We start from the raw sequence: 25,323 nt of genomic DNA, 5'->3' as shown, positions 1-25,323 counted from the left end.
CAAAATACCGGTTCTATTCTGCCATCTCCTTGTTTTCCATTATTAATTCCGCAGATTCACCTTTTATTTGGACCAATGTTTGTTTATCTTCATTTTGCACTTGAAATATATTATTGCAATTTTACTTTTACTGAATAGGCACACTTTACTTGAGTAATGAATATATCTGGTTATGTCACAATTCAAATTAAATACTGCAATAGTTAAGATCTGGCATACCAGCACATTTACAATAGATAATCTACTATCTACTCTTCTAATGTAAGAACAAAGTTCCATTAGAATATCTTTTTAAGGACTGAACTCCTCTAAGTGGTTAGAAATGGGAACATATTCTTGCATATGTTTAATTTAAAATTATATTTTAAACAATTGAAATAACACTGGTTGTTCTACTTGAGTGGTACTATTGTTTAATGGCAAAATAAAAACTAATACATTATTAGCTATAAAGGAACAATGAGAAAACTAGAGAATGCAAGGGAAAGGAAAAGAGAACACAATTCTTGAGAATTACGCCAGTTTACATCATAGATTTCAATTACATAAAATTAAGTAAGGTGTAACGCAGGCAGTGGGGTCTCACTCATAAGATAAAACCACTCTTCCCTTTCTGAATAACCACCACCTCAGCAGAAGAGAAATGTAGTTTAAACATAATGTCCCTGAATATAGAGCCAGCAGGACAGTTATTTTAAGTTTTTTTCTTTGCCACTACATTTTCCGAGATTTTTTAAAATTGAGTAAATAGAAGGAATAGACATTTTAAAAATAAAGTTTTGTATATCAGTCAAGGCTCCTTAATTCTAATAATTATTTATTAGTGTTTTATTTTATAAAATTGTGGCAGAGTATTGTTGAATAATGTATTAACTTGGATCTTTGGACATGATCTCCACACTTTAAAATTTTTAGTTCATCAGTTGCTTTCCCTTGAAACCTGCAATATTTAAATATGGCTGATCATGTTTGCCGCACATCACCATTTGTGTATATATATAAATAGATCATATATTCTTTAAAGCATCAATTTATTAATTATACGTATATTTTGCACTCAACACCCATTCCCTAAATGTTTAAATAAATATGATGTTTGTGTGTATTTATTCCTGAAGTTCATGAAGTACTATGTTTACTAAGTTATGTGAAAAGGTGTGCATGCATTTGGGTTTCACAGTGTGCAATAGCTTGTTCTAAATGCTTAGGACTTTGTAACAGACTTAAATCTCAGCTTTAATAATGAAAAAGTTAAATATGTTATTCTTGAATTCCGTTTAATCTTTCAAACAGACAAACCATGCCCCCCAAGTTGTACCTATAATCTTTGCTGGACTTTGCTATGTAGAATGTTCTAAAATTGATAGTTCATTATTGAAATAAAAGAATACCACATTTAAATTTTAATAAAAAATGCTGTTTACACTTTTTTCCTCTGCTCCTTTTTAAGGTCAACTAGGTCTATTTTATTGTTTCAATGGCTTTACATTCATTTTTACTGCAAATGTTATCTATGGTATAATATTTTTGTTAAGTAGAGAAAATATTTTCTCCTGTTAGTGAAAAAAATCAGATCCAAATAATTTTCCAAGAATCTGACTGAAGTACAATAATGTGTATTTCTGTTAGAAGTGCAGCTCTTCACACGTCCCATTAAACCTCTTATTCTAGTGTATCACGGTGATGGGTAAATTTTATGAGATGTGTCCTATGTTATTATTTGAAAAAGACTAGAGTTATAGTTATACAGCATGAAAACAGACCCTTCAGGCCAATGTCCATGCCGATCAAATCCATTTTGCCTATTTTTGCTCAATATTCCTCTAAACCTTCCTTAACCATGTACTTGTCTAAATGTATTTTAAATCTTGTGATTGTATGGTTCCCAGCAGAACACAAGACAATTCAGCATTGTGATAAGCTCGCAACACAAATTGTGGCTGCTGTGAGGCTGCTGTGGAGTGGGGGGGGGACTCCATGGTTTACTGCTAGGGAGGCAGAAGTCTTAATAGAAACATAGAAATTAGGTGCAGGAGTAGGCCATTCGGCCCTTCGAGCCTGCACCGCCATTCAATATGATCATGGCTGATCATTTTCAACTCAGTATCCCGTACCTGCCTTCTCTCCATACCCTCTGATTCAACCCTTAGCCACAAGGGCCACATCTAACTCCCTCTTAAATATAGCCAATGAACTGGCCTCGACTACCCTCTGCGGTAATGAAGTAGAGTTTCAAAGTCTACCGAGAGATTTATGCCAGTTGGAAGAGTGGGCTGAAAGAGAGTTTTCCAGAGATTCACCACTCTCTGTGTGAAAAAAAGTTCTTCTCATCATCTCGGTTTTAAAGGATTTCCCCCTTATCGTTAAGCTGTGACCCCTTGTCCTGGACTTCCCCAATATCGGGAGCAATCTTCCTGCATCTAGCCTGTCCAACCCCTTAAGAATTTTGTAAGTTTCTATAAGATCGCCTCTCAATCTCCTAAATTCTAGAGCGTATAAACCAAGTCTATCCAGTCTTTCTTCATAAAACAGTCCTGACATCCCAGTCTGGTGAACCTTCTCTGCACTCCCTCTATGGCAATAATGTCCTTCCTCAGATTTGGAGACCAAAACTGTACGCAATACTCCAGGTGTGAAAGAGCCTCAAAAGAGGTAGCTGACATGGTCTTCTCCAGGAGTCATAATGATGGACCAATGCCATGAGAAATGTTATTAGCTCACAAGAAATGCCACAGTAAGCTGAACACCACTGAAAGTATTGCTCTTTTATACATTCACACTTTGACACAAAGCTGAAGCATACAAATACTGCTATTCTGTCCACAACTCCCACACATCGAACTCTCCTCCGTCATCTCTACCCACACTCACAATTGAACTTTACGATCCTCCATCCCCACACAATCAAGCCGCCAAAGGTGGGATAATGTAAAGGCCCAAGTCGTATATATCAACTTCTTTTAGTTGAAAACATTAACTTCTGGTGGCGCTATGGTGGAGTAGAGGCACGCGCCAGCTAGCTCTATGCTTAAAACCCGACTAAAAACGGGAGGAAAAAAACGGGACTGACTTGCAGAGAACGCACCGGCAGCCTGTATTGAGGGTGAGTGACGTCGTCAGACTGCGACTTCGGTGGTTCAATGTCGGTGCAACATACTCCCCCAAAAGGACAGGCAAAGAAACCCGGTAAGACTAAGCCACCGGTGGAAGAAGTAGGCCCGACTGAAGCCTTGGGCTCAATTTTAAAGTCGTCCCAGGAAGACAGTCCAGAAGACAATCTAAAAAAACTGAAATGGAGGAACTTCGTATTTTTATCTAATTGGAGTTCGCCCAGGACATTGAGAATTCAACTGATGATTGAACAATATTCCCATGATGTCATCATCTTGCAGAGAACAAATGGAACTTTTAATTGTTATACTTAAGGACTAATGAGAGTTGATAATGATAGTCCAGCAAATTTTCTTGCTATTGACTTACAACCTTTATATTTTAGTACTAATTACTACTAATTATTACTAACTATTATTAACTAGATTTACTTAGAATTAGTTAAAAATATGAACTGTAAATAACATTTTTTTTTTACATTTGACTAATATTTGATTAATATTTTTTCAGGAGAATAATAATTTTTCATTATTGGATTACAAATCCTTCGGACCTAAAAATGTTTTTTCCCCTCCCCCTTTTATAAATTGTTTTTATTGAAATTTTCTTTTTTATTAAAGCATGGAGCTAGTAATAAAATGTTTTTAAGGCTACCGAAGTCTTCAGATGGTTAGCCAAGCTAGTGTGGCTATCACTAACTACACTGTAGATGTAGTTTTTTTCTTTTCTTTGCACTCTACTAATCATTTATTTTTTCACTTTCTTTATTCTTTACTTAATTATAACTTTAATATTGAATTTAATCATAAGTTTTATTTAAGGAGATATGTCCGGGAGGAAGACTTATTAGATCTAAAATTCATCTATCTTGTGTTCGGGTGAAATGTCGGGTTTAGTGTGTTGAACCATTTGGTCTTTTATAGACCACCTTACCCATAAGATGCAAGATGGTAATATGAAAATTGGGGGTGAAGGAATTACATTTTGTAGTTGGAACGTTAAGGGTATTAATGAACCAATCAGAGAGGTAAAGTATTAACACATTTAAAAAAACTCAAAGCAGATATAATATTTCTTCAAGAAACTCACCTTAAAAATGAAGCGCAACATAGATTGAAAGCAAAATGGATTGCCAAAACGTATCACTCCTCATTCTCTCATAAGTCCTGAGGGGTTGCAATTCTAATCCATAAAGCTATACCTTTTAAACATATATCAACTATCGCAGATATTGATGGTAGATATATTATAATAGTGGGTGAATTATATTTTTTTAAAGTGATTCTTCTTGACGTTTATGGACCAAATTTTGACAGCCCTTTGTTTTTCAAGAAAACACTTAATACTAACCCGGAACTTACACAACATAATTTAATAGTTGGTGGAGATTTAAATTGTACATTAGATTCTTATCTAGATAGATCATCAAGACAAAGGAAAATAAAATCCAAGACAAGTGAATTACTAAATTCATACATTAATACTACTAATATCAAAGATGTCTGGAGAATCGAAAACCCATCCGGACGAGAATATTCATTCTACTCACGGTACATAAAACCTTTTCAAGAATAGACTACTTTTTAGTAGACTATAAACTTATCCCATTTGCTTATAATTCGAAATATCATAATCTTTTAATTTTGGATCATGCACCTTCAACATTCATGATTAAACTAAATGGAATGACCGAGAAGAAGACACAATGGAGACTTAACATTCAAATTTTAAATGATAAAGCATGTCACGAATATCTTATTACACAGATCAATATGTTTTTCGAGTCCAATGACTGCCCTGAAACATCTGCCTCCCTTCTCTGGGAAACATTCAAAGCATTTTTCGGAGGAGCGTTAATCCCCTCACAAGCCTTTCATAATAAAGATAATCGTGCTAAACAACAGGTATTGGAAATGAAAATAAGGCAATTAAATATAGAGAATGTGGCCATGCCCTCTATGATATAAAAAAAAATTGCTGCATAAGTTAAACCAAATATATTCAGATCAAATCATAAAACTTTATCAACGTGCTAAACAACTACACTTTGAATTTGGTGATAAACCACAAAACCTATTAGCTCGTCAACTCCGAAAACTGGATGGGGAAAAAACAATTTATAAAATTAGATCAGATATGGGAGAAATACTAACATTGCCCAAGGATATCAATGACAGATTTTTACAATATTATCAAACACTTTATTCAACCAAAACAAAAGAGCGTTCTGCAAGAATGGAATCATTTTTACAGAAATGTAATCTTATAGGTTTAGATCTGAAAGAGAGGGAATTATTAGGTGCTGAAATATCAGTAAAAGATATTGAAGAGTCCATTAGATCTTTAAAAAACAGAAAGGCCGCAGGCCCTGATAGCTTAAACACTGAATTTCATTAAAAAAATTATGACCTGATTTCTCCATGCCTACAGACATTATATAATTACGCCTTTACTCAACAGAAACTGCCAGAAACTTTAAACGAGTCAACAATAACACTTATACCAAAAACGGATAAGGACCTTGAGGACCCAGGTTCATATAGAGCAATTGCTCTCTTAAACACTGATCAGAAAATATTAACTAACATTTTAGCCCATAGATTAAGTTTAGTGATTCATAAATGAATACAGGTTTTATTCCAAAATGTTATTCATTTTATAATCTGAGACGATTATTTAACATTATATATTCAGTTAATGTTGATTTAGCAGTCATCTCGTTAGATGCTGAAAAAGCATTTGATCAGGTGGAATGGCCCTATTTATTTGTGGTGATGGAAACATTTCAACTGGGCAAGAAGTTCTGCATATGGGTTAGCTTTTATATACTAACCCAACAGCTAGAATATTGACAAACCAAATGTTATCACCTAAATTTAATTTATCTAGGGGTTTGTAGACAATGATGCTCATTATCTCCATTATTATTCGCCCTTGCTATTGAACCACTGGCAGAAAGTGTTAGAGTCCACCCAGAAATATATGGGTATAATACTAAAGATACATTTCTTTATATGCAGATGGTGTAATACTATACATTACAAATCCAGAAATCAGCATTCCAAACTTGTTAAATCTTATAACTCAATTTGGCTCATTTTGGGGATATAGAATTAATTGGAACAAAAGTGAAATTATGCCAATAACGGAACTTAACCTACATACATTGCAACAATCTCCTTTCAAAATAGTCAATGAAAAATGTAAATATCTAGGAATTTATGTGACTAAGAAATATACTTCTTTTTTAAATTAAAATTTCCGCCTTTACTTAATAAACTGCATAAGAATATTCAGTATTGGAAAACACTTCCCATCTCAATGCTCGGTAGAATTTATGCCATAATAATGATTTTTCTTCCGCAATTACTGTACCCTTTTCAATCAATCCCGATATATCTCCTATTGTCACAAGTTTTAATTATAAGAACCATAGAATAAGTTTAAAAAAATTATGTAAATCCAAGAGGATTAGTTTTACCAAATTGTTTATTTTCCTTTTGGGCAGTTAATATTAAAAATATGAACTTCTGGTTGGAAGATATGGATCAGCAACCAGATTGGTTAAAGATGGAAAAGGAAGATTGTTTGCCATTTGAAATTGGCTCGATTCTGTTAGCTTCCACAAAACTGAATAAAAATCCTATAGTGAAAATCCTATAATATATAGTGGTATACGAATTTGGAAACAATTAAAAAAGACTTTAAAATTGGATAATTTATCACTCTTTCTCCCCATTGTAAATAACCCTTCATTTAAACCCTCTGTGTTGGATAAAGGTTTTGTACAATGGAAAAATTATGGAATTTAAAATGTGGGACATCTTTATAGAAAAGGTATTTTTCTTTCATTTCAGGAGTTACAACAGAATTATGGACTACATTCAAATAATTTCTTTAGATATTTACAACTTAGAGATTATGTTAAATCATATACACAAGAATATAGAACTAGAGAGCCAGAGATTCTTGATGAATGTTTGAATAAACATCCTAATACAGATAAATTAATATCTCAAATTTATAATATTCTTTTAGATAATGAGGTCCCGTCGACGGAATTATATAGACAAGCATGGGAAAAAGAATTAGCTCAAACTATAATTAAAGATATCTGGGATGAAAGTCTACAACATATACATCAATGCTCGTTAAATGCCAGACATGCTTTAATACAATTTAAAGTACTACATAGACTCTACTTTAAAGTACTACATAGCATTACTCTAAAACAAAAAAAAATAGAATTTTTCCAAATATCTCCCCTATCTGTGACAAATATCAATATTCAGAAACTAATTTAACTCATACTTTTGTAAATTGTATAAAAATAAAAAATTTCTGTACGGATATTTTTAAAATTATTTCTGAAGTTGTTAATATCCAATTGGATCCCGATCCAAAACTAATAATATTAGGAATATCAGAAAGCCTAAAACTTACAACAAGCCAAATAAATTGCCTTGATTATAGTATAATAATTAGAAAAAAATTAATATTAAAATTTTGGAAAAACCCAACAACCCCCACAATCAAAATGTGGATTATGGAGATGTCGGAGACCTTACATTTGGAAAAAAATAGACTTGTCTTAATTGACAAACCAGAATTATTTGCTAGAATCTCCATTTATTGATTTTCTGAAAGGGTAAATTGGTCCAGCACGGAAGCCTGACTGAAACCTGAATCCAAGATTAGATGAATAGTTATGTTTTATAATTTACGGACCTATCTCCAAAACTGTATTATTGGTAATTTATTCTATTTTTTTTTTCTTTCTATCTATAAAAAAAATTAACAAATAGAAGCTGTGTTAATATGTAATTGATAAACAGAAACATAGAAATAGGTGCAGGAGTAGGCCATTCGGCCTTCGAGCCTGCACCGCCATTCAATATGATCATGGCTGATCATCCAACTCAGTATCCCATCCCTGCCTTCTCTCCATACCCCCTGATTCCTTTAGCCACAAGGGCCACATCTAACCCTCTTAAATATAGCCAATGAACTGGCCTCAACTATCTTCTGTGGCAGAGAATTCCACAGATTCACCACTCTTCGTGTAAAAAATGATTTTCTCATCTCGGTCCTAAAAGACTTCCCTCTTATCCTTAAACTGTGACCCCTAGTTCTGGACTTCCCCAACATCGGGAATAATCTTCCTGCATCTAGCCTGTCCAACACCTTAAAAATTTTGTAAGTTTCTATAAGATCCCCCCTCAATCTTCTAAATTCTAGCATGTACAAGCCGAGTCTATCCAGTCTTTCTTCATATGAAAGTCCTGCCATCCCAGGAATCAGTCTGATTAACCTTTTCTGTACCCCCTCTATGGCAAGAATGTCTTTCCTCAAATTAGGAGACCAAAACTGTACGCAATACTCCAGGTGTGGTCTCACCAAGACCCTGTACAACTGCAGTAGAACCTCCCTGCTCTTATACTCAAATCCTTTTGCTATGAATGCTAACATGCCATTCGCTTTCTTCACTGCCTGCTGCACCTGCATGCCTACTTTCAATGACTGATGTACATGACATCCAGGTCTCGTTGCATCTCCCCTTTTTCTAATCGGCCGCCATTCAGATAATAGTCTACTTTCCTGTTCTTTATTATACATTATACTGCATCTTCCATGCATTTGCCCACTCACCCAACCTATCCAAGTCACCTTGCAGCCTCCGAGCATCTTCATGAACATCTGTGAACAGAGATGCAATTTTCTCAAACAGAAACTAGCTGCAGCCTGACAGGTATGCATTCACCAAATTGACTCTTAGCACGTGGGGGCTGTCCCATGAGAAATCACTGGACCTGAATTCTCTTGAACTTAGAAAAACAAGCACTGATTTCATCAAAGCACAGAAAATTCTGACAACGTTTTATAGGGAGATTGCACGTAAGGTCATCGGGTCAAAGGGCGTGATGCATCGAGCAGCTTAATCTGTCTGGAGGACATGGCAGCTTCCGGCTTGCACTGTTAACACACGAAACACGTACTTTCTTACCTGTTAAAAACTGCCGAAATGGTCAATTTTTGCACTGTAAATAATTGTGTAGGGTGACTGAACCAAATGCTCTAGTATGTTTGCTCTGAACCCGAGCACCAAGATGTAAACGGCCGAAGGAGCGCACCCCTCGGGACAGCCCCCACTCTCCCCCTGGGGTCAGCGCTGTCCGGCCAAGGCAGCCCTCTCTGCCCCGTCTCCTCCTGTGGGCCGCACTGTCACGGGCAGTGGGACGGCAGCACACACACACGGGGCCAGTTGGAGCGGGGTTGCGGATCCGGGCAGCGGACACATGGGGATGAAAACCCGGCAACGTCCCTGTCAACTGCAGCAGAGTTGGGGACAGTCTGGTCCCTCCATCCACCCAGTCACTGACCGCGCTGCACAGGCACCCTGACACCTGAGAAAGCGACCCCGAAGAAAACGATCCTCGAGAGAAAGCGACCCACAAGCGTCTTTTGAATAAATATCGGGAATTATCGCGTTTGCTCGCTGAATTTCATCAAAAGTAAGGCATTATTGACTTACTTTTGATGAAATTCAGCGAGCAAACGCGATAATTCATGATATTTTGGACCTTTAAATCTCCACGGCAAATGTCCGCTGTTCACTTCCGCTGGATTGGCACCTTCAGCTCCCTCTTTAATTTACCTTAGTTTCTATCTTTTTTTTTAACTGTAAATCTAGGTAGCTGTGCCTCACGGTCACCCTGACTGGCACAATAAATTGCAGATCAAAACCTGGCCGTTTTCTATGTTTTTAACGGGTGAGAAAGTGCGTGTTTTCCCACCCACTAACATGGACCGGATGTCTAGCATGTCCTCCACTTGAGATTTTCGGTCACGTGGGTGCAGATCTACGCTCCAGTGACCTTTCGTGAAATCACCCTATAGGGAACAAGATGCTAATTTCCGAGTATGAAAATGGCCATAACTTTTTAAATACTTGAGATATGAAAGTGAATTAGGTGTCAAAGTAAACTTATTTTTATGCTTTATCTGATGGGATAAATTGCAGACTTGATTTTTAATATCTCAAAATTTTGTAACATTGCTACTACATGAGTCTTGATTTAAGCCTACATGAGCAAATGATACTAAGACAGGGCCTCTGCGTTAGCGAGAGGAAGGGTAATCTAGTGACAGCAACCCAAATCTGCAGTCTCCGGAATATAATCAGACATTAAAGTGCGGTGCAGATACTATAACCTTGCACTCGTTAAGTAACAGCCATGGCCCTCATCACCAGCCAGCCCACTTGCCAGGCGCCCACTTGCCAGGCGCACTCGTTCAGTAACAGCCATGGCCCTCATCACCAGCCCACTTGCCAGGCGCACTCGTTCAGTAACAGCCATGGCCCTCCATCACCAGCCCACTTGCCAGGCAGCGGCTGCACCTTCTATCTGTCCTCAAGATGGCGCCTGCCATCGTCACAGCCGCCCTGGGCGCTGCGCACCCGCCTTGGTCGCTATGGCAGTGAGAGCCGCAGCGGTGAGGGCGGCGTCGTGCGGTGAGTATCAGGCAGAACATGAAATGCTTCATCCATTTATATTGGAGGTGTCACATCAAACATGCGGACATTGACGCCGCGAAGTAAAGCCAGGTGGTGCGGGTTTGAGTGGCGAGGTACCCGGGGAGTGAGTGAGCGGCCGCAGCCCTGGCGCAAGATGAAGGGATGCGGGGGAATTAACGCAGCCATCGCCTGCGTGTGGCCCCTTGAACGTCTCCGAAATATAGAACTCGTTTAGAGCTTTGGTGAAAATTCAGATCGTTTGTTCTTTCTAGAATTTTGCGTCCAATGTACATCGAGGTAAAATGAGAGATTCCCAGTCTTACTTAAAGGCTGCGTAGGGGGGTTGGAGGGGGATATCCAAGTTAAAAGCGGTAGTTTGCTGGAGGATCAGACAGCATCTGGTGCAGAATGGAAGGGGGACCTTTCCTCCATCTGTGCTCTTGGTGCTTTATTTTGGTATTCGGGCCTAACCCTATCCACAATGGATATTTGCACTGTAATCCTGTTTTGTCATTTAAATACTTGAATAAGACAAGTAAATCAACCTTTACCGCTATTTTATTTATTGAAACAATGGCGATACGTGCAGAATTAAGCAATTGAAAAATCAGGACCAATACACTGCAGTTGGAATGATTGATCTTCCCAGTTGCCATCGAATCCAGTATTAGTCGTTTTTGTTTTATCTTTCAGTTGGTTGGTGTGTTTGTATGTTGAGCGTTGTCACTTAAGTAAACAAAACCGCTGGGTTTTATTTTTAAACACAATCGTTTAAGTTCATTTCTAAATTACTTGTGAAAGGAACGTATAAATATCGCTGCCTCTAGATTACGATAGTTTTAGCGAATCAATGTTGTCAAAAAGCAGTAACTAGTGAAATATTCATTTCCTTTTCTATGATTTTAGATTAAAATACTAATCAGCATTTTTTTTTCAGAGTAATGTTAGTATTGCAGAAGAACACATTATGTAGCCAGTGAGAGGAAAAATAATATGATTATTACGGCCATAACCAAAGAACCTAGAGGAGCTCCTCTATAATCTTTGGCCATAACCCTTGCACAAACTAAAGTTGATCTGATTGGTTCTTCTCGAGTAAGATTACTGCCTATTTCAGTGTGTGACCAAGCATTTATTGTAAGAAACAAGGTGACCATACAACCCAATTTTGTTTTGTTTGAACTCCCTAATTATGAATATTCAGTCGACATGCAAATAAATGAATACAATTAAAATTAACATTTCAACAGTACACAAAATACCTATTTCTATATGGCCAAACATTTCCTTCACATTATTAGTGACCTGAATGGGTATGATTTTTATTATCTCTACATAACTTGCAATGGATTTTCTAATATGCTGATTCTCCCTTCTCACTGCCATGAAAGGCAAAAACCAGGACAAGTAATTCAGGTTCACCAAGAATATATTAAATTGAACAATCTAAGAAAAGATTTTTAGTACATAACATAAGTGAGGCTCTTAAGTAGTGTATATTTACGATGGAGTAACTAAACAAAAGGAGGCAAAGAGAAATATCAATGGCAGACAAGATTAAGAACAATTGCAAGTCACTCTATAAGTATAGTAAGAAAAGAGGGCAACCAGAGAAAGTGAAGGATTTATTTAAAGAGGCAATCTATTTGTGGAGTCAAAAAATATGGGTGACTGCTTAAATGAAAACCTCATTTCTATTCACCTACGGAGATGCACATTGGAGTTGTAGATTTCAGAGAGGAGTATGAGATAGTCCAAAGCATGCTAGCATTTTTAAAAGGAGATGCAATAAATGTTTTCGAAATGATAAAGGAGGATAAATCCTTAGGGCCCAATAAGACTACCCCAGACTGTTTTAGGAGAGATGATTGCCATGACTGATTAAAAATTTTTTTTGTCAGATAGCTGAAGGACAGCAATGCAGGGATATGTGAGGTAATTACAGGCCAGTGCATTTAATGTCTGTAGGAAATTTAATGGAAATAATTCAGAGGAACAGGTGCATGTGACAATGAATGGAACTTGAACTTGAATCTCAAATGGAAAGACGGCGGTTAATTTGGGAAAGTCAGCATAGCTTTGTTGCGAGATACCATCAAAATCATTTGATTGACTATATTTCTTCAAAAGATTTACATTGCTGTGTAGCCAGGTGCACTTCAATAAGCTCTTTGACATGGTCCCAAGGCTAGTCCAAATGATTCAAATCCATTGGATCCAAGGTTAGTTGGAAAATGTGTTTAGTTAGTTAGGTGTATGTGTCCGGGCTTTCCTTCATGTGCTTGAATGAATCCATGAAAAAGTTACTTGAGCCTCAGCTAATTACTGCATGTGAGGATCTTCCTCGACAATGTGTTTCACTGAACACTTGTACTTGGTCCAAATGGCCTGGATCCCCTGGTTGCATTTTAACTCCTCTTCCCATTCCCACATTAATCTTTGTGTCCTGGGATCTATTCCAATGCCAGAGTGAGGTGAACAACACCTCGTATTCCACCAACAATATGAATATTAAATTCTTCGATTTTCTCCAATTCTACAAAACCTGTCCCCCTCCCTCCTTTCTCCTGTGCCACACTTGGACTTGCACCTATTTCTCCCCTCATGCTCCTCTTCCACTTACATTCCTTCCTCTAGGTTCAATTCTTTCGATCACACCTTCTGTCTTTTAATCTCTGGCCTTTGTCCAACCATCTGCCTATCAAAAATACTACTATCTGTATCCATCTATTACTTGCCAGACTTTGTCGTGCCCCTCCTCGCTTCTTGCTTTTTTTTCTTCCCCCCCCACCCACCCCCCACAATGATCAGTCCAAAGAAGGGTCCCTACCCGAAAGGTCACCTATCCATGTTCTCCAGGGGTGCTGACTCACCTGCTGCGTGACTCAAGCATTTTTTTTTTAGTTTCTTAGCCAGGTGAAATCACATTAATCTGAAATGTTAATTAAGTTTATCTGTCCACAGGTGCTATTTAGTGCTAAGTATCTCCTGCATTTTCTATTTTTGATCATGAACTTCTTGAGAGTATTTTTTCAGATATAATTTATGAAATGTTTTATCTTTACAGATTAGAGAAGTAAACCTAGTCAATCATGGATTCCGTTTCTAGGGCTGTTTGCAATGGAGCGACTGAAAAGAAAAATGTTTCTCTGCTGGCTGAGACTCATGGAAAGCAGGTTTTGAATGTGCTTCAGAACTTCCGGGAGCAAAACGTATTCTTTGATTTCACTATATTTGTCAAAGGAGAAAAATTCCCATGTCATAGGTGTATTCTTGCTGCATGTAGTGACTTCTTCAGGTAAGTTTAAAGAGACATCATTGGAATACTGCTTGTATTATTAACTACAATATATGCTTATCAAAGGTAGACAAAAATGCTGGAAGAACTCAGCGGGTAAGGCAGCATCTATGGAGAGAAGGAATAGGCAACGTTTCGGAAGAAGGGTCTCAACCCAAAACGTCACCTATTCCTTCTTTCCATAAATGCTGCCTCACCCGCTGAGTTCCTCCAGCATTTTTGTCTACCTTCGATTTTTCCAGCATCTGCAGTTATTTCTTAAACATATATGCTTATCAATGTTCTTATGGTACAGGATTTTATATCAAATACTAAGAAGGGGTTGAAAATCAAACAACTGCAGATGCTGAAAATCTGTAGAAAACAGATAATGCTGGAAACATTCAGCAGGTAAGGTAGCATTTGTGGAAATAGAAACTGAGTTAACATTTGAGCTTGAAGACATTTTTGTCAGAATTAGAAATGAACAAAAAATGCATAGAATTTTAAACTTGCAGAGAATTTCAGGAGTGACGGACAGATAGGTCAGAGTGGGTATGGGATAGAGAATTAAAGTGATATTCCAAACTGGTGTACATAATTCATTGCTGCAATGTGGCCTCCTCTACAATGAAGAATCCATGTAAATTGGGGTTTCCATTTTGCAGAGCATTGTGTTAATCTGTCAGTAGTAGTCCTGAGTTTGCAGTTCCCTGTTCCTCCAATTCCACATATCACTCCAATTAAAAAGTACAATAAAGAAGCACAACACAAGTTTTTGGAACAGCATCTGATCTTCTGTCTGGGCGTGTTGTAGCCTTTTGGACTGGATATTAAATTCAACAGTTTCAGAATATTTCCTTTAATTTGTGTCAGAACTGACCATTTATGAAAAATGTTGTCCTTTTAGGTTCTCACGCTCTTTTTTCTTATTAAACTACTAACCAGATAACTCAATTGACAGCTTATCAACCATTGCTATCCTGGGCTTGGAAATATTCCTTATTCATCCTTGCCCCTTTCTGTCTGCATCTTTAGTCTAACTTCTTTCTTCTCTCTTTCCCAGTTCTTAAGAAGGGTTTTGATCTGAAACGGGTATATCCTGAGGTTATGAAAAACATCTGTATAAAACAAGTGCTTGAAAAGTAGTTTATGCAAATTAGGTGTCTTAAATGGAAAAGTAATTAAAAGTACAGGTAGTAGATAATTTAGTCCTTCGAAGATGCTCTGTCATTCTCAAAATATTCGTTAATCTTTTATTTGAGCACCATTTTGCTGCACAATCCCCTGATTTCTTTTTAAGTAAAAAATAATTAAGCTGTTTTAAGATAATGCAATAACTGAACCTCCACAGTTCTCCAGGGTAGTTAATTGTTAGGACTCATCACCCTCTTCGTGAAGACATTTCTCCAATCCCAGTATTAAATAACTTGGCTTTTCTCAGCCAGAGCAAGTATCCTTCCCCTATATCCATACTATTGAACCCTGTAAGAATCTTGTGAATTTCAGTAAGAGTTCTCTCATTGTTCTAAGCTATACAATGGAGTCCTAGATTTCTCAATCTCATCTGAATCCTAAGGTAAATCCAAAATTCCTGGAATCAATCCAGTGAATCATTGCTGCACTCCCTCTTTGACTGGTATGTCTTTTTTTAGATAAGGAGACCAAAATGTGCACAATACTTCAGGCATAGACTCACCGAGGCTATATTATAGGAAGGCACCTTTGATCCTGTACTCACATTCTCTCACTATAAGGCCCAGCATGCTATGGATGCTGCATCATGCAGTTGTGATTCATCATTGTGCTTGTTCCAAATAGATTTGAAATTATTATCATTTCAGTTTTCTGTATGAACTGGAAAAAATATTGCTGTATATTTAAATTTCTTTGACCATAGGTTGAAATAAAATATTGATGTTTGTGAATTTGTATAAAACCTGACCAAAAAAGTGATTTGAGAAGTTGTGAAGTATATTGCAAATTGTGTTAACTTAAAAACTGCATTTTATGTAAGAAATGGTTGGGGTTCACAGTTTTGTTATGTCCTGTTAAAGGCAGTAGTTATGTTATTCTTTCCCTTACAGAGCCATGTTTGAAGTTCACATGAGGGAAAGGGATGATGGAAGTGTAAAAATCTCTAATTTATCTCCGGAGGCTATGAGGGCATTTCTGGATTTTGCTTACACGGGGCATGCAGAAATATCTGAGACCAATGTTGAAATGTTCTTTCAGATGTCTTCATTTCTTCAAGTGTCCTTGCTAGCTAAAGCCTGCAGTGATTTTCTTATCAAAACCCTCGATCTCATCAATTGCTTACAACTGTTGTCTATATCTGAGAGTTATGGGTCTACTGCTTTGTACAATCATGCTTTGTTATTTGTGGTGCAACATTTCTCTCTTCTGTTAAAATCAAGTGACTTCTTAGAAATGAATGCTGGGCTGCTGGAAAAATGCTTTGAAGCAGCAGATGGATTGAATGTCCCTGATGAGGATACTGTTCTAAATGCTCTTCTTCTCTGGACTCAATATGATATTGATTTGAGAGAAAAACATTTTCCCCAGTTGATTAACCTCGTACGGTTGCATCAGCTACCCAAAGAAACCCTGGAAAATGTTATGGAATCTGAAAGTTTATTATTGAACAATCCCAAATGTATGGAATCCATCAATGATGCTCTGAAGAAACTTAAAGAGTTTAATGGGCTCTTTCCTGATGCAAGACCATCCACAACAGAGAAATACATATTTGTTCACAAAACCGAAGAACCCAGTATGCTTAAGCATACATTTTGTTACAACATTGAGAGTGATACCTGGAAGGAATTGCCTGCTATAAATATTATTGATTTTCCAGGATCAAGTTTGGTCAGCTTTGGTGAAAAAATATTTATTACTGGAGGATGTAATATTAGTTGCAGTAGATCAATACGACTTCATATTGCAGAAAGATACCATGATGCAACAGATCAGACATGGTGCTACTGTCCAAGGACCAACAATTTCAATGAGGTTCCATCAATGAAAAATTCTCGATCCATGCACACAACTGTTATCGCAATGAATCAGCTTTTTGTAGTCGGAGGGAAAACAAGGGGCGCAAGAGAAATCAGGAGCCTGTTAAATGTTGAATCCTACAATCCTCTTACCAAAAAATGGAGATCAGTGAGCCATTTGCCAAGAGGAATTTATTACCCAGAAGCAACTGCCTGCAATGATATTATATATGTCCTTGGATCTGAGGTGGAAATAGCTGATACCTTCAATCCATCATTAGATTGTTTCTTCAAATACAATGTGTCTTCTGATCAATGGTCTGAACTAGTTGCAGAATTTGGACAGTTTTTTCATGCTACTTTAGTGAAAGCTGTCCCAGTAAATTGCACTTTGTATATTTGTGATCTTTCTACTTATAAAGTCTACAGTTTTTGTCCAGATACCTGTGTTTGGAAAGGTGAGGGTTCATTTGAATGTGCAGGTTTCAATGCTGGAGCTGTTGGGATAGCAGATAAAATCTATATTTTGGGAGGGGATTATGCGCCCTATGAAATTACAGACGAGGTCCAAGTTTACCACAGTAGTAGATCTGAATGGGAGGAGGTATCACCAATGCCCAGGGCTTTAACAGAGTTTCACTGTCAAGTGATTCAGTTTAATAGATATCAAGATCCCTGGAAAATTCAATTCTAATGCCTATTGTTAATTGACAATAAATTATTTAGTCCAAATATTTATTTTATTTCTATTTTTTAATTTAAATTCTACTTTTCATTTTAAAAATAATAATTTCAGGCACACCCTACAATTTACCCCCTTATTTATTTGTCTGTCGGTGAAGAGCACAGGTAATGGCATTGATATACATTCCTATGTGACTGAAATGAGGATGCAATTAAGAGCCAACTACATTAAGACGCTTAGGATCAATTAGGATGGCAAATTTCCTCCAATCCCCCACCTTCCCGCACCCCGCACGAACACAATCAAAGAGAAGTGAGCGAACCAAATGGGTTTTTGTGACAATTCTGTTCTTTCATAGTTATGGTTACTAAGAAGAGCTTCTTAATGCATGATATTTTTATTGGCTCCTTTTTCTCTTTCTCTGCTGAGCTGCTAAACTATGCAAACCACAGTATACAAATAGTGTAGGTAGTCTTTGTGGTCCATGTAAAAGAAATGCATAGTGTTCTATCTTTGTACTGAAAATGCTGCTTGAGCACGACAGTTGGCTGTTGTTTTTTTTGCTATGGTGTTCCTTACGACTCTTTTCATTCGGACAATAGTGTTCCTACCAAGAAATGTTTGAAGAATTTGTACAAAGGATCCCCTGGTTTTTCAGTAACAATGTGCTTTTCATCATGTGGATGGTGGATTGACAATGTTATTGTGCATCATGTTCACTTCCATTGGTACTTCATAAGTTCATGTAATTGGAGCAGAATTATGCCATTCGGACCATCAAGTCTACTCTGCCATTCAATCATGGCTGATCTATCTTTCCCTCTTAACCCCATTTTCATGCCTTCTCCCCATAACTTCTGACATCCTTACTAATCAAGAATATGTCAATCTCTGCCTTAAAAATATCCTTGACTATTCTTACAAATAGATATTAGAATTTGGATAACGCTGACAAGACCAGCATTTACTACCCTTTCATTATAGCTCTGGAGAAAGTGGTGATGCACCACCTTCCTGAATAACTGCAATCTTTTTAGGGAATGTTGTCCCACAGTACTGGTGGATTTGCACCAGGTTATCGTGAAAGACTGGTATATTTTCAAGTTGGGATGGTGTGTGATTTGGAGGGAAACTTGCAGGTAATGCTGTTCTCGTGTATCTGCTCTCATTTATCTTCATTTTAACACCTCGTAGGTTTGGAAATAGTTGCTGGAGTGGCCCAGGCGACTAAATGTGGTCTATTTTGTATATAGTGCACATTGCAGTTACTGTACAGCATAGAGAGAATGAATGTTTGAGTTAGTGAACGGGTGCTATTCAAAAGATCGTTGAGCTTATGTTGTTGAAACTGCATTCATCCAGGGAAGTGGAGAGTGCTTTGCCGCTCTCTTGACGTGCTCGCTTCTCCCAATTACTTATTGAATTTTACTTTTTGCTCCGTATTTTAAACCAAGGATGTGATGAGATCCTGAGTTGAATGGTCCTCTGAAACCCAATGAAGCATTAATGAGCAGAAATACCTGCATGAAGCCAACTTATCAAAAGGTTTAAATATAGATTTGCAGAACTTGTAGCAGACACAACACAATGGTAGAACATTGAACGTAGGGAACATGGTTAAAATAATTTGAAGAAAGGTAGAGATATCAGTGGAGTAGAGGAGGCCACAGACATATAGAGTGGTAGGGCTGAGGAATGCTTTGAAAATGAGATAATTTTTAAATCAAGGCAACTCTGGATCAGCAGCTAGGTTGGAATGGCGATAATAGAAGTGTAAATTAGGACGGGCTCAGACTTTTGATGATCTCGTTTACTGAGGGTGTGTATCAATTTGAGTGGAATCGTAAAAATCCTGCATGGTAAAAATATCCTATTTCCAAATAGTGGTCTATTTTATCATCATAACTTGTAGAATGTATGAGTACATGAAAAATGAACAAACAACAACAATAATTTAATTTAATTTAATTTTCACTTATGGAAATTTGTCTTAAAGACTGGCAGTCAAGGAGAAAATCGCATGAGAGTTATTGGGAAGCTATCATAAGTTTTTCCCCTCTCTTGTGAGAGGTGAACAATAACCAACTGTAATTTTGGTTGAAATTGTTGCTTGGAATTTTCATGTAATTTTATAATTTTACTGGAAGCCTGAAAGTTAGTTTGTTAATAGCCTTCCAGGCCACTTCTCTGGGCTTTTCCCAACGTACACTGGAATATCCAGCAACCCTGGAGGTAGCTGAAATTATCATAATAGAACCAGTTGAAAATGACAATCACAATTTTCAGCTTCATGTTTATAATGTGTTGCAGAGACTATACTTGATGTTTTTTTTTTTACGATTTGACATCTGCACAGTGTCCACTTAACTGAATGCAATCCTGGTGCATTGTCTTTTGATAAATTACTACAACAATACTGGAAGAGAGCTGAAAAATACATAAAGGACAATGTAATTTTGTGCCCACCAGCAGTAAGCATTTAACAGTGGATGCCATAGTAGGGAAGCTAGTAGAGCTATTGCTTTGTACCTCCAATGATCTGGGTTCAATTCTGATGTTGTTCCCATTCTGTTATTCCTGTGATTATATCAGTTTCCCTTAGTGTTCCAGTTTCTTTCCATATCCCAAAGACATTGATTGGTGAATTGTCCCATCTGTGTAGGTGAGTGGTTAAAAACCAAAGGGAGTTGATGGGAATGTAGCAAATAGGTTACTGACATTGACTCAATGGGCTAGAATCAGCTCTTGTGTTGTAAAGAAATATAGGAAATGCGAAATTTCTATATAGTCGTGACTTTTTCACTTTAAGGTTAAAAAGGCCTGAGAGGCCTTCGATACTGACACAAATTTTATTTGATTGACTAATATATTTTAGTGCTTATATGCATGAGGTTTTGAACCATAATAATCTGGGATCTGAGAAAATATTTTACCTTGTACCACTGCACAGCAAAGCCCATTTTTCTACTTTATAAAATAGGGCGCTAAGAATTGTGGGGAAAAATAGCAATTCTAAGCAATATTAATATTTCATTTCAATTTACTTTGTGTATTTTGAAAGAATGTAAAATGAAAATCTAACCATCTATGCCAATGTAAAATGAATTTGAAACTAAAATTGGAAACTGAAATAAAATGCAGTAATTATACATATGGGGTTTTGAGAACAGTGAACAGCTCTTGCATCTATACACATTATAGTACTGGACATATGAATGTTATTTATAGTAGCAATAGCTAATAATTTTATAATCTTATAAAAAAATGCAAGCTCAGGTTAATGTCTCTTTTAGAAATGTAAAACGGCTAAGCAGTTTAAAGTGATACTTTCTGGTAGAATTTTATTTGTTATAAGCAGAAATTGTTTGTGACGTTTAAATGCAATTGCAGGTACAGAAATGCTTTTTTATAACCCACTATTAAATCACTGCAACACAATTCAAAGGGTTATGCTACTACTTTCCTTAAGGTGACATTTAGCAATGAGTTTCCAGATGAAATATTGAATTGACTACTGTATGAACACAATTTGTTTCACCTAAATTTGCAAGACTAAATGCTCTAGTGAAGTCGCCTTTAGATAAATATATATTTATAATGAATGTTCCTAGAAATTCCATCTGACACAAATGTACAGTGATACAACACAATTTAAATAATTTTTGCTAACACTTCTGAAAAGTGCTTTGGGATGTACATGCTATAAGTTGATACAGTTACCTTTAAACTGAAGTTAGACACAAAATGCTGGAGTAACTCAGCGGGACAGACAGCGTCTCTGGAGAGGAATGTGTGATGTTTCGGGTCAAGACCCTTCTTACTGGATTTTTTAGATAAAGCTGAAACTGAAAATAATCCAAAATGTAGTTTGTGCTGAAAGCCATCACTAATTTTTCCAAGTAAAAGTGTAAAGAGCCTCAACAAAGTGCTAAAATCCAATGATAATTAAAAACTAACATTTTAAACACATTATAAGAATTGTCATTGTTTTATATTCCCTCCCTCCACTCTTGCTCCACACTCCCACAGATAGTGTAATCCTGCTGCTCTCAGGCTAAGTGGCAGGTCATTCATTTCAATAGGCTGGAAAAATACATGTTTATAATTCCTTCCTTCCATATATCATGGCCGCCTTCTGACTGTTAAAACTTTACTCAGTTAGCTTCACTCATGTCAATTCTAAATAGTAGGGACTAGCACTCAGCTTGATAACCTATAGGTGATAGTGCTATAGGGATCACTACTGGAGCCCTACCAGTTTACAGTATATATTTTTGATTTAGAGGAAGAAATAAATATATATTGTGTTGGAAAGAACTGTAGATGCTGGTTTAAACTGAAGATAGACACAAAATGTTGGAGTAACTCAGCGGGACAGGTAGCATCTCTGGATAGAAGGAATGGGTGATGTTTTGGGTTGAGACCCTTCTTCAGACTATTATATATTAGCAGATTTACAAATGCGGGAGGAAGCCAGGTAGAGAGGAGGATACAAACCACTTTTACAGAAAGGAAGTAACAGGTTAATTGAGTGCGCCTAAAGTAAGCAAATGGAGAACAATGCGAAGGAATGTGAAGCTCTTCACTTTGGAAGGGAGAATGATAAAAAGTTTAAATGACAAAAGACTGCAGAGGCCAGTAGCTTAGATTTAGGACTCCATTCAAACTCACAGTTGCCATACATCTGCTGCAAGTTATCAGGAAGGTTAGGGGAATGCTGGTTTCCATTTCAGTGGAGATGGAGTGTGGAATTAAGAAAGTCTTACTATCTTGCACACGGTACTAGTACTACATCTGGAGTATTATGCAGGGTTTTGGTCTTGTTATTAATGGAAAGATCTGTGGCACTTTACCAAAGCTTAAAACAGGATATCCTGAGCATCCTCTTATGAGGAAAGATTGGGTCTATATTCATTGGTGTAAAAGAGGGGGATCGACAGTGCAAATTCTAGGAGGTTCATTTTCCTCATGGGAGAGTCTAAAAGCAGAGGGCATAGTCTTGGAATAAGAAAGTACATGTTTAAGACACTGATGCCAAAAAAATTATCCTCTATTGTACCTTTGGAATTTCTCGTCCCAGAACAGCATGGAGGCTGAATCTTTAAATGTATTTGGAGAGATTTTTAATCAGAAAGAATTATGGGTGTAGACGGAAAGTGGTCTTGAAAAGTTCTTAGTGGTGAATCAGCTACAAGGGGCCAAATGGCCTGTGTTTCACCTTCAGCAGATCCAAAGGTGTGAAATTGGTGGTTATGGTACAGGTATGGTACAGATTTTGAGGTGAGGTTCAGAGACAATGGTTTTGGGCATCCCAATATTTAATTAAAATAAATATCTGCTTATCCAGTATAGAATATTAACTTCTTCTTGCGAATGAAACGTAAACCAAAGGAATAGTTAGATCTCAAGCTGGGTGTTGAGCAGCCAGGTTGTTGTCTCTGCGTCAATGTCTGCCAGGCCCTGAGCTCCATTTGGTGGGTGGTAGAGCGGGCACCCAGAGATGACATGGTTGACTGTGTTGTTCTGCTCCGCATTCACAGTCTTGGCACTGGCGGAGCCCCCATCTCCACATGCTGGCATTGAAACGCCCAACTCCAATACGAAGTCTGTTGAGCTTCACCCTTGCACCTCTGGGGAGGTCAGATCCTGGACAGCTTTTATCTGGCGAAGAGATGTAGCTGTGTAATGGAGATGAGGTTGCCTTCCACTCCTGAGACCACTTGGTGGCTATCCAGTGTGCTTTTGTCTCAGTTGACTGGATGGATGCTAGGGGTTGTTTTCCATGTGGAGCAATGGGGTGACGAGACTTCAGTCGGGGTGGCCTCTGCTCTCTGCTGATAGCTTGATGGAGGAGGTGATCTGGGTCTCATGGCACGACGAGATAGTGCCAGAGTTGCTGCTTGCCTTCGGATCCCTGCTTGCAGAATGCCTGCAAGTATAGGGAACTGCTCGACTGGAGTAGGTTGAAGGCACCCAATGATGGTTCGCAAGGTGCTGTTAAGGCTCATGTCTACCAGGCTAGTATGTCTACTCTACTCCATAGGGGTGCGCAACACTCAGCTGGAGCATACACAAGAGCTAAGGCAAAGGTGCGAAGAGTTGCTGGACTGGCTCCCCAACTTGTTCCTGCCAGGCGTCGGATGAGGCCGCTACGTGTTATGACCTTGTCGCAGAGACCAGCCAGGTGTTGACGGAATGTAAGCGACCTGTCCAGCTTTATGGCGAGGTAAATGGGTGTTTGTTGGAAGTCCAAGCGCCTGTTGTTAACAAAGACAGCTAGCTCTCGCTTAGCTTCCTTGTAGTTTAGTTGAAATGCTGTTGGCACTGTTTTGCCTTCGCTCAGCTTTAGATGCCACTGTCGTAGGTATACTGCCAAAGTCCCCATGTCTTGACTCAAGGAGCATGTCTGTCTGCACTCTTTGTGTCTCATCAGGATGGCTAGATCGTCAGCATACACATATTTTCCAGCGATGGTCTCTGGGAGGTCATGGATGTACACGTTGCAAAATAGCAGAGCGAAGACGGATCCCTGTGGGATGCAATTCTTCAGTCTACGTAGCCTATTCTGCTGTCCATCACTGGTCTTAAGCACAAAGCTGCGGTTTGATATCAGCTCCATGATGTAGCGTACCATGCACCTGTCTGGCAGCACCCAAAGTAGCTTTGCAGTTAGTCCCCGGTGCCACACAGTGTCATAGGCAGCTGTCAGATCTATAAGAACAGCTCCTGCATTCTCATTTGCCTCAAAGCAGTCCTCAATGTTTCGGGTGAGGACGGTTACCTGGTCCACAATTGATTGACCTTGGTGGAAACCAGCCTGCTCGTGGGGTAGTTGAGGGTCTATGATGGGGTTGATACGCCTGTGGATCAGCCTCTCAAGGAGTTTGTATGGGATGCAGAGGAGCGAGATGGGCTGGTAGCTTTTATGATCATCCTTTGGCTTGTTCAGCTTCGGGAGAGCGATGACTGTTGCACGACGCCAGATCTTTGGGATTTGCACTTCTCCATGCAGGTCGACATGGAGAACTGTTCATTGTTCCATTTGGATTCAGTTGGTAGCAGCATCTCCAGAATGTAGTAAAAACTGCTGTCAGATCCGGGGGGGGGGGGGCTTTCCTGCTTTCAACATCTTGAGTGCTGTGGCCATTTCCTCGGTGAAAGCCATTGTTAGGTCCGTGTCCACTCTGTCACTTTTCAATGAATCGGCCACCTCTTTGCTCACTTCGCGCGAGAAATCATGGTCATAGTTTGTGAAGTTGATGAAGTCCCTGAATTCTGCATCCTCCACAGATGCTGTCTGACCCGCTCTAGCATATTTTGCCTTATTCAAGACTCCAGTATCTGCCGTTTCTTTGACTCCACATTTCCTCTTTATGATAAATTCTGACATCACTCAACTCTTTGATTTAATCCCTTCTCTTTGGCTCCTACTCTGGCCATGCCTGCTCAAGATCATCCTGAAGAAGGGTCTCGACCCAAAATGTCACCTATCTCTCCAGAGATGCTGCCTGTCCCACTGAGTTACTCCAGCTTTTTGTGTCTATCTTTGGTTTAAGCCAGCACCTGCAGTTCCTTCTTACACAAGATCATCCCCACTATCTGGTTCGTTCGTTCACTCGTGTGTCAGACGACGTACAGCTCGCTGTTGGCTTCTGTCATTGTCCAATATGTTGATAGAATTGGTCGCCTGAAGTATCACAGAGTGCATCGTGTCTTTGGTTCTGGGGATCGTGATGAG

At 38.3% G+C, this 25,323-nt stretch overlaps 1 protein-coding gene across 1 annotated transcript; it reads left to right on the top strand.

Moving 5' to 3' along the window:
• The first annotated feature begins 10,647 nt into the window (after positions 1–10,647).
• Positions 10,648–21,022, top strand: kbtbd3 (kelch repeat and BTB (POZ) domain containing 3). Its single transcript, XM_055637032.1, has 3 exons — positions 10,648–10,924; positions 13,695–13,925; positions 15,992–21,022. Exons 2-3 carry the CDS (start codon positions 13,720–13,722, stop codon positions 17,592–17,594), a joined length of 1,809 nt encoding a protein of 602 aa, XP_055493007.1. The 5' UTR covers positions 10,648–10,924; positions 13,695–13,719; the 3' UTR covers positions 17,595–21,022.
• The last annotated feature ends 4,301 nt before the right edge of the window (positions 21,023–25,323 follow it).

This window comes from Leucoraja erinacea, chromosome 6 (assembly GCF_028641065.1).
Source record: "Leucoraja erinacea ecotype New England chromosome 6, Leri_hhj_1, whole genome shotgun sequence".
Taxonomy (NCBI): domain Eukaryota; kingdom Metazoa; phylum Chordata; class Chondrichthyes; order Rajiformes; family Rajidae; genus Leucoraja; species Leucoraja erinaceus.
The sequence above is the reverse complement of the archived record's forward strand: the minus strand, read 5'-3'. Positions and strand labels throughout refer to the sequence as shown.

Coding starts and splice junctions, on each gene's coding strand:
- kbtbd3 (XM_055637032.1), top strand. CDS start 13,720: ATGGATTCCGTTTCTAGGGCTGTTTGCAATGGAGCGACTGAAAAGAAA. Junction 13,926..15,991: donor GCATGTAGTGACTTCTTCAG/GTAAGTTTAAAG, acceptor TTTCCCTTACAG/AGCCATGTTTGAAGTTCACA.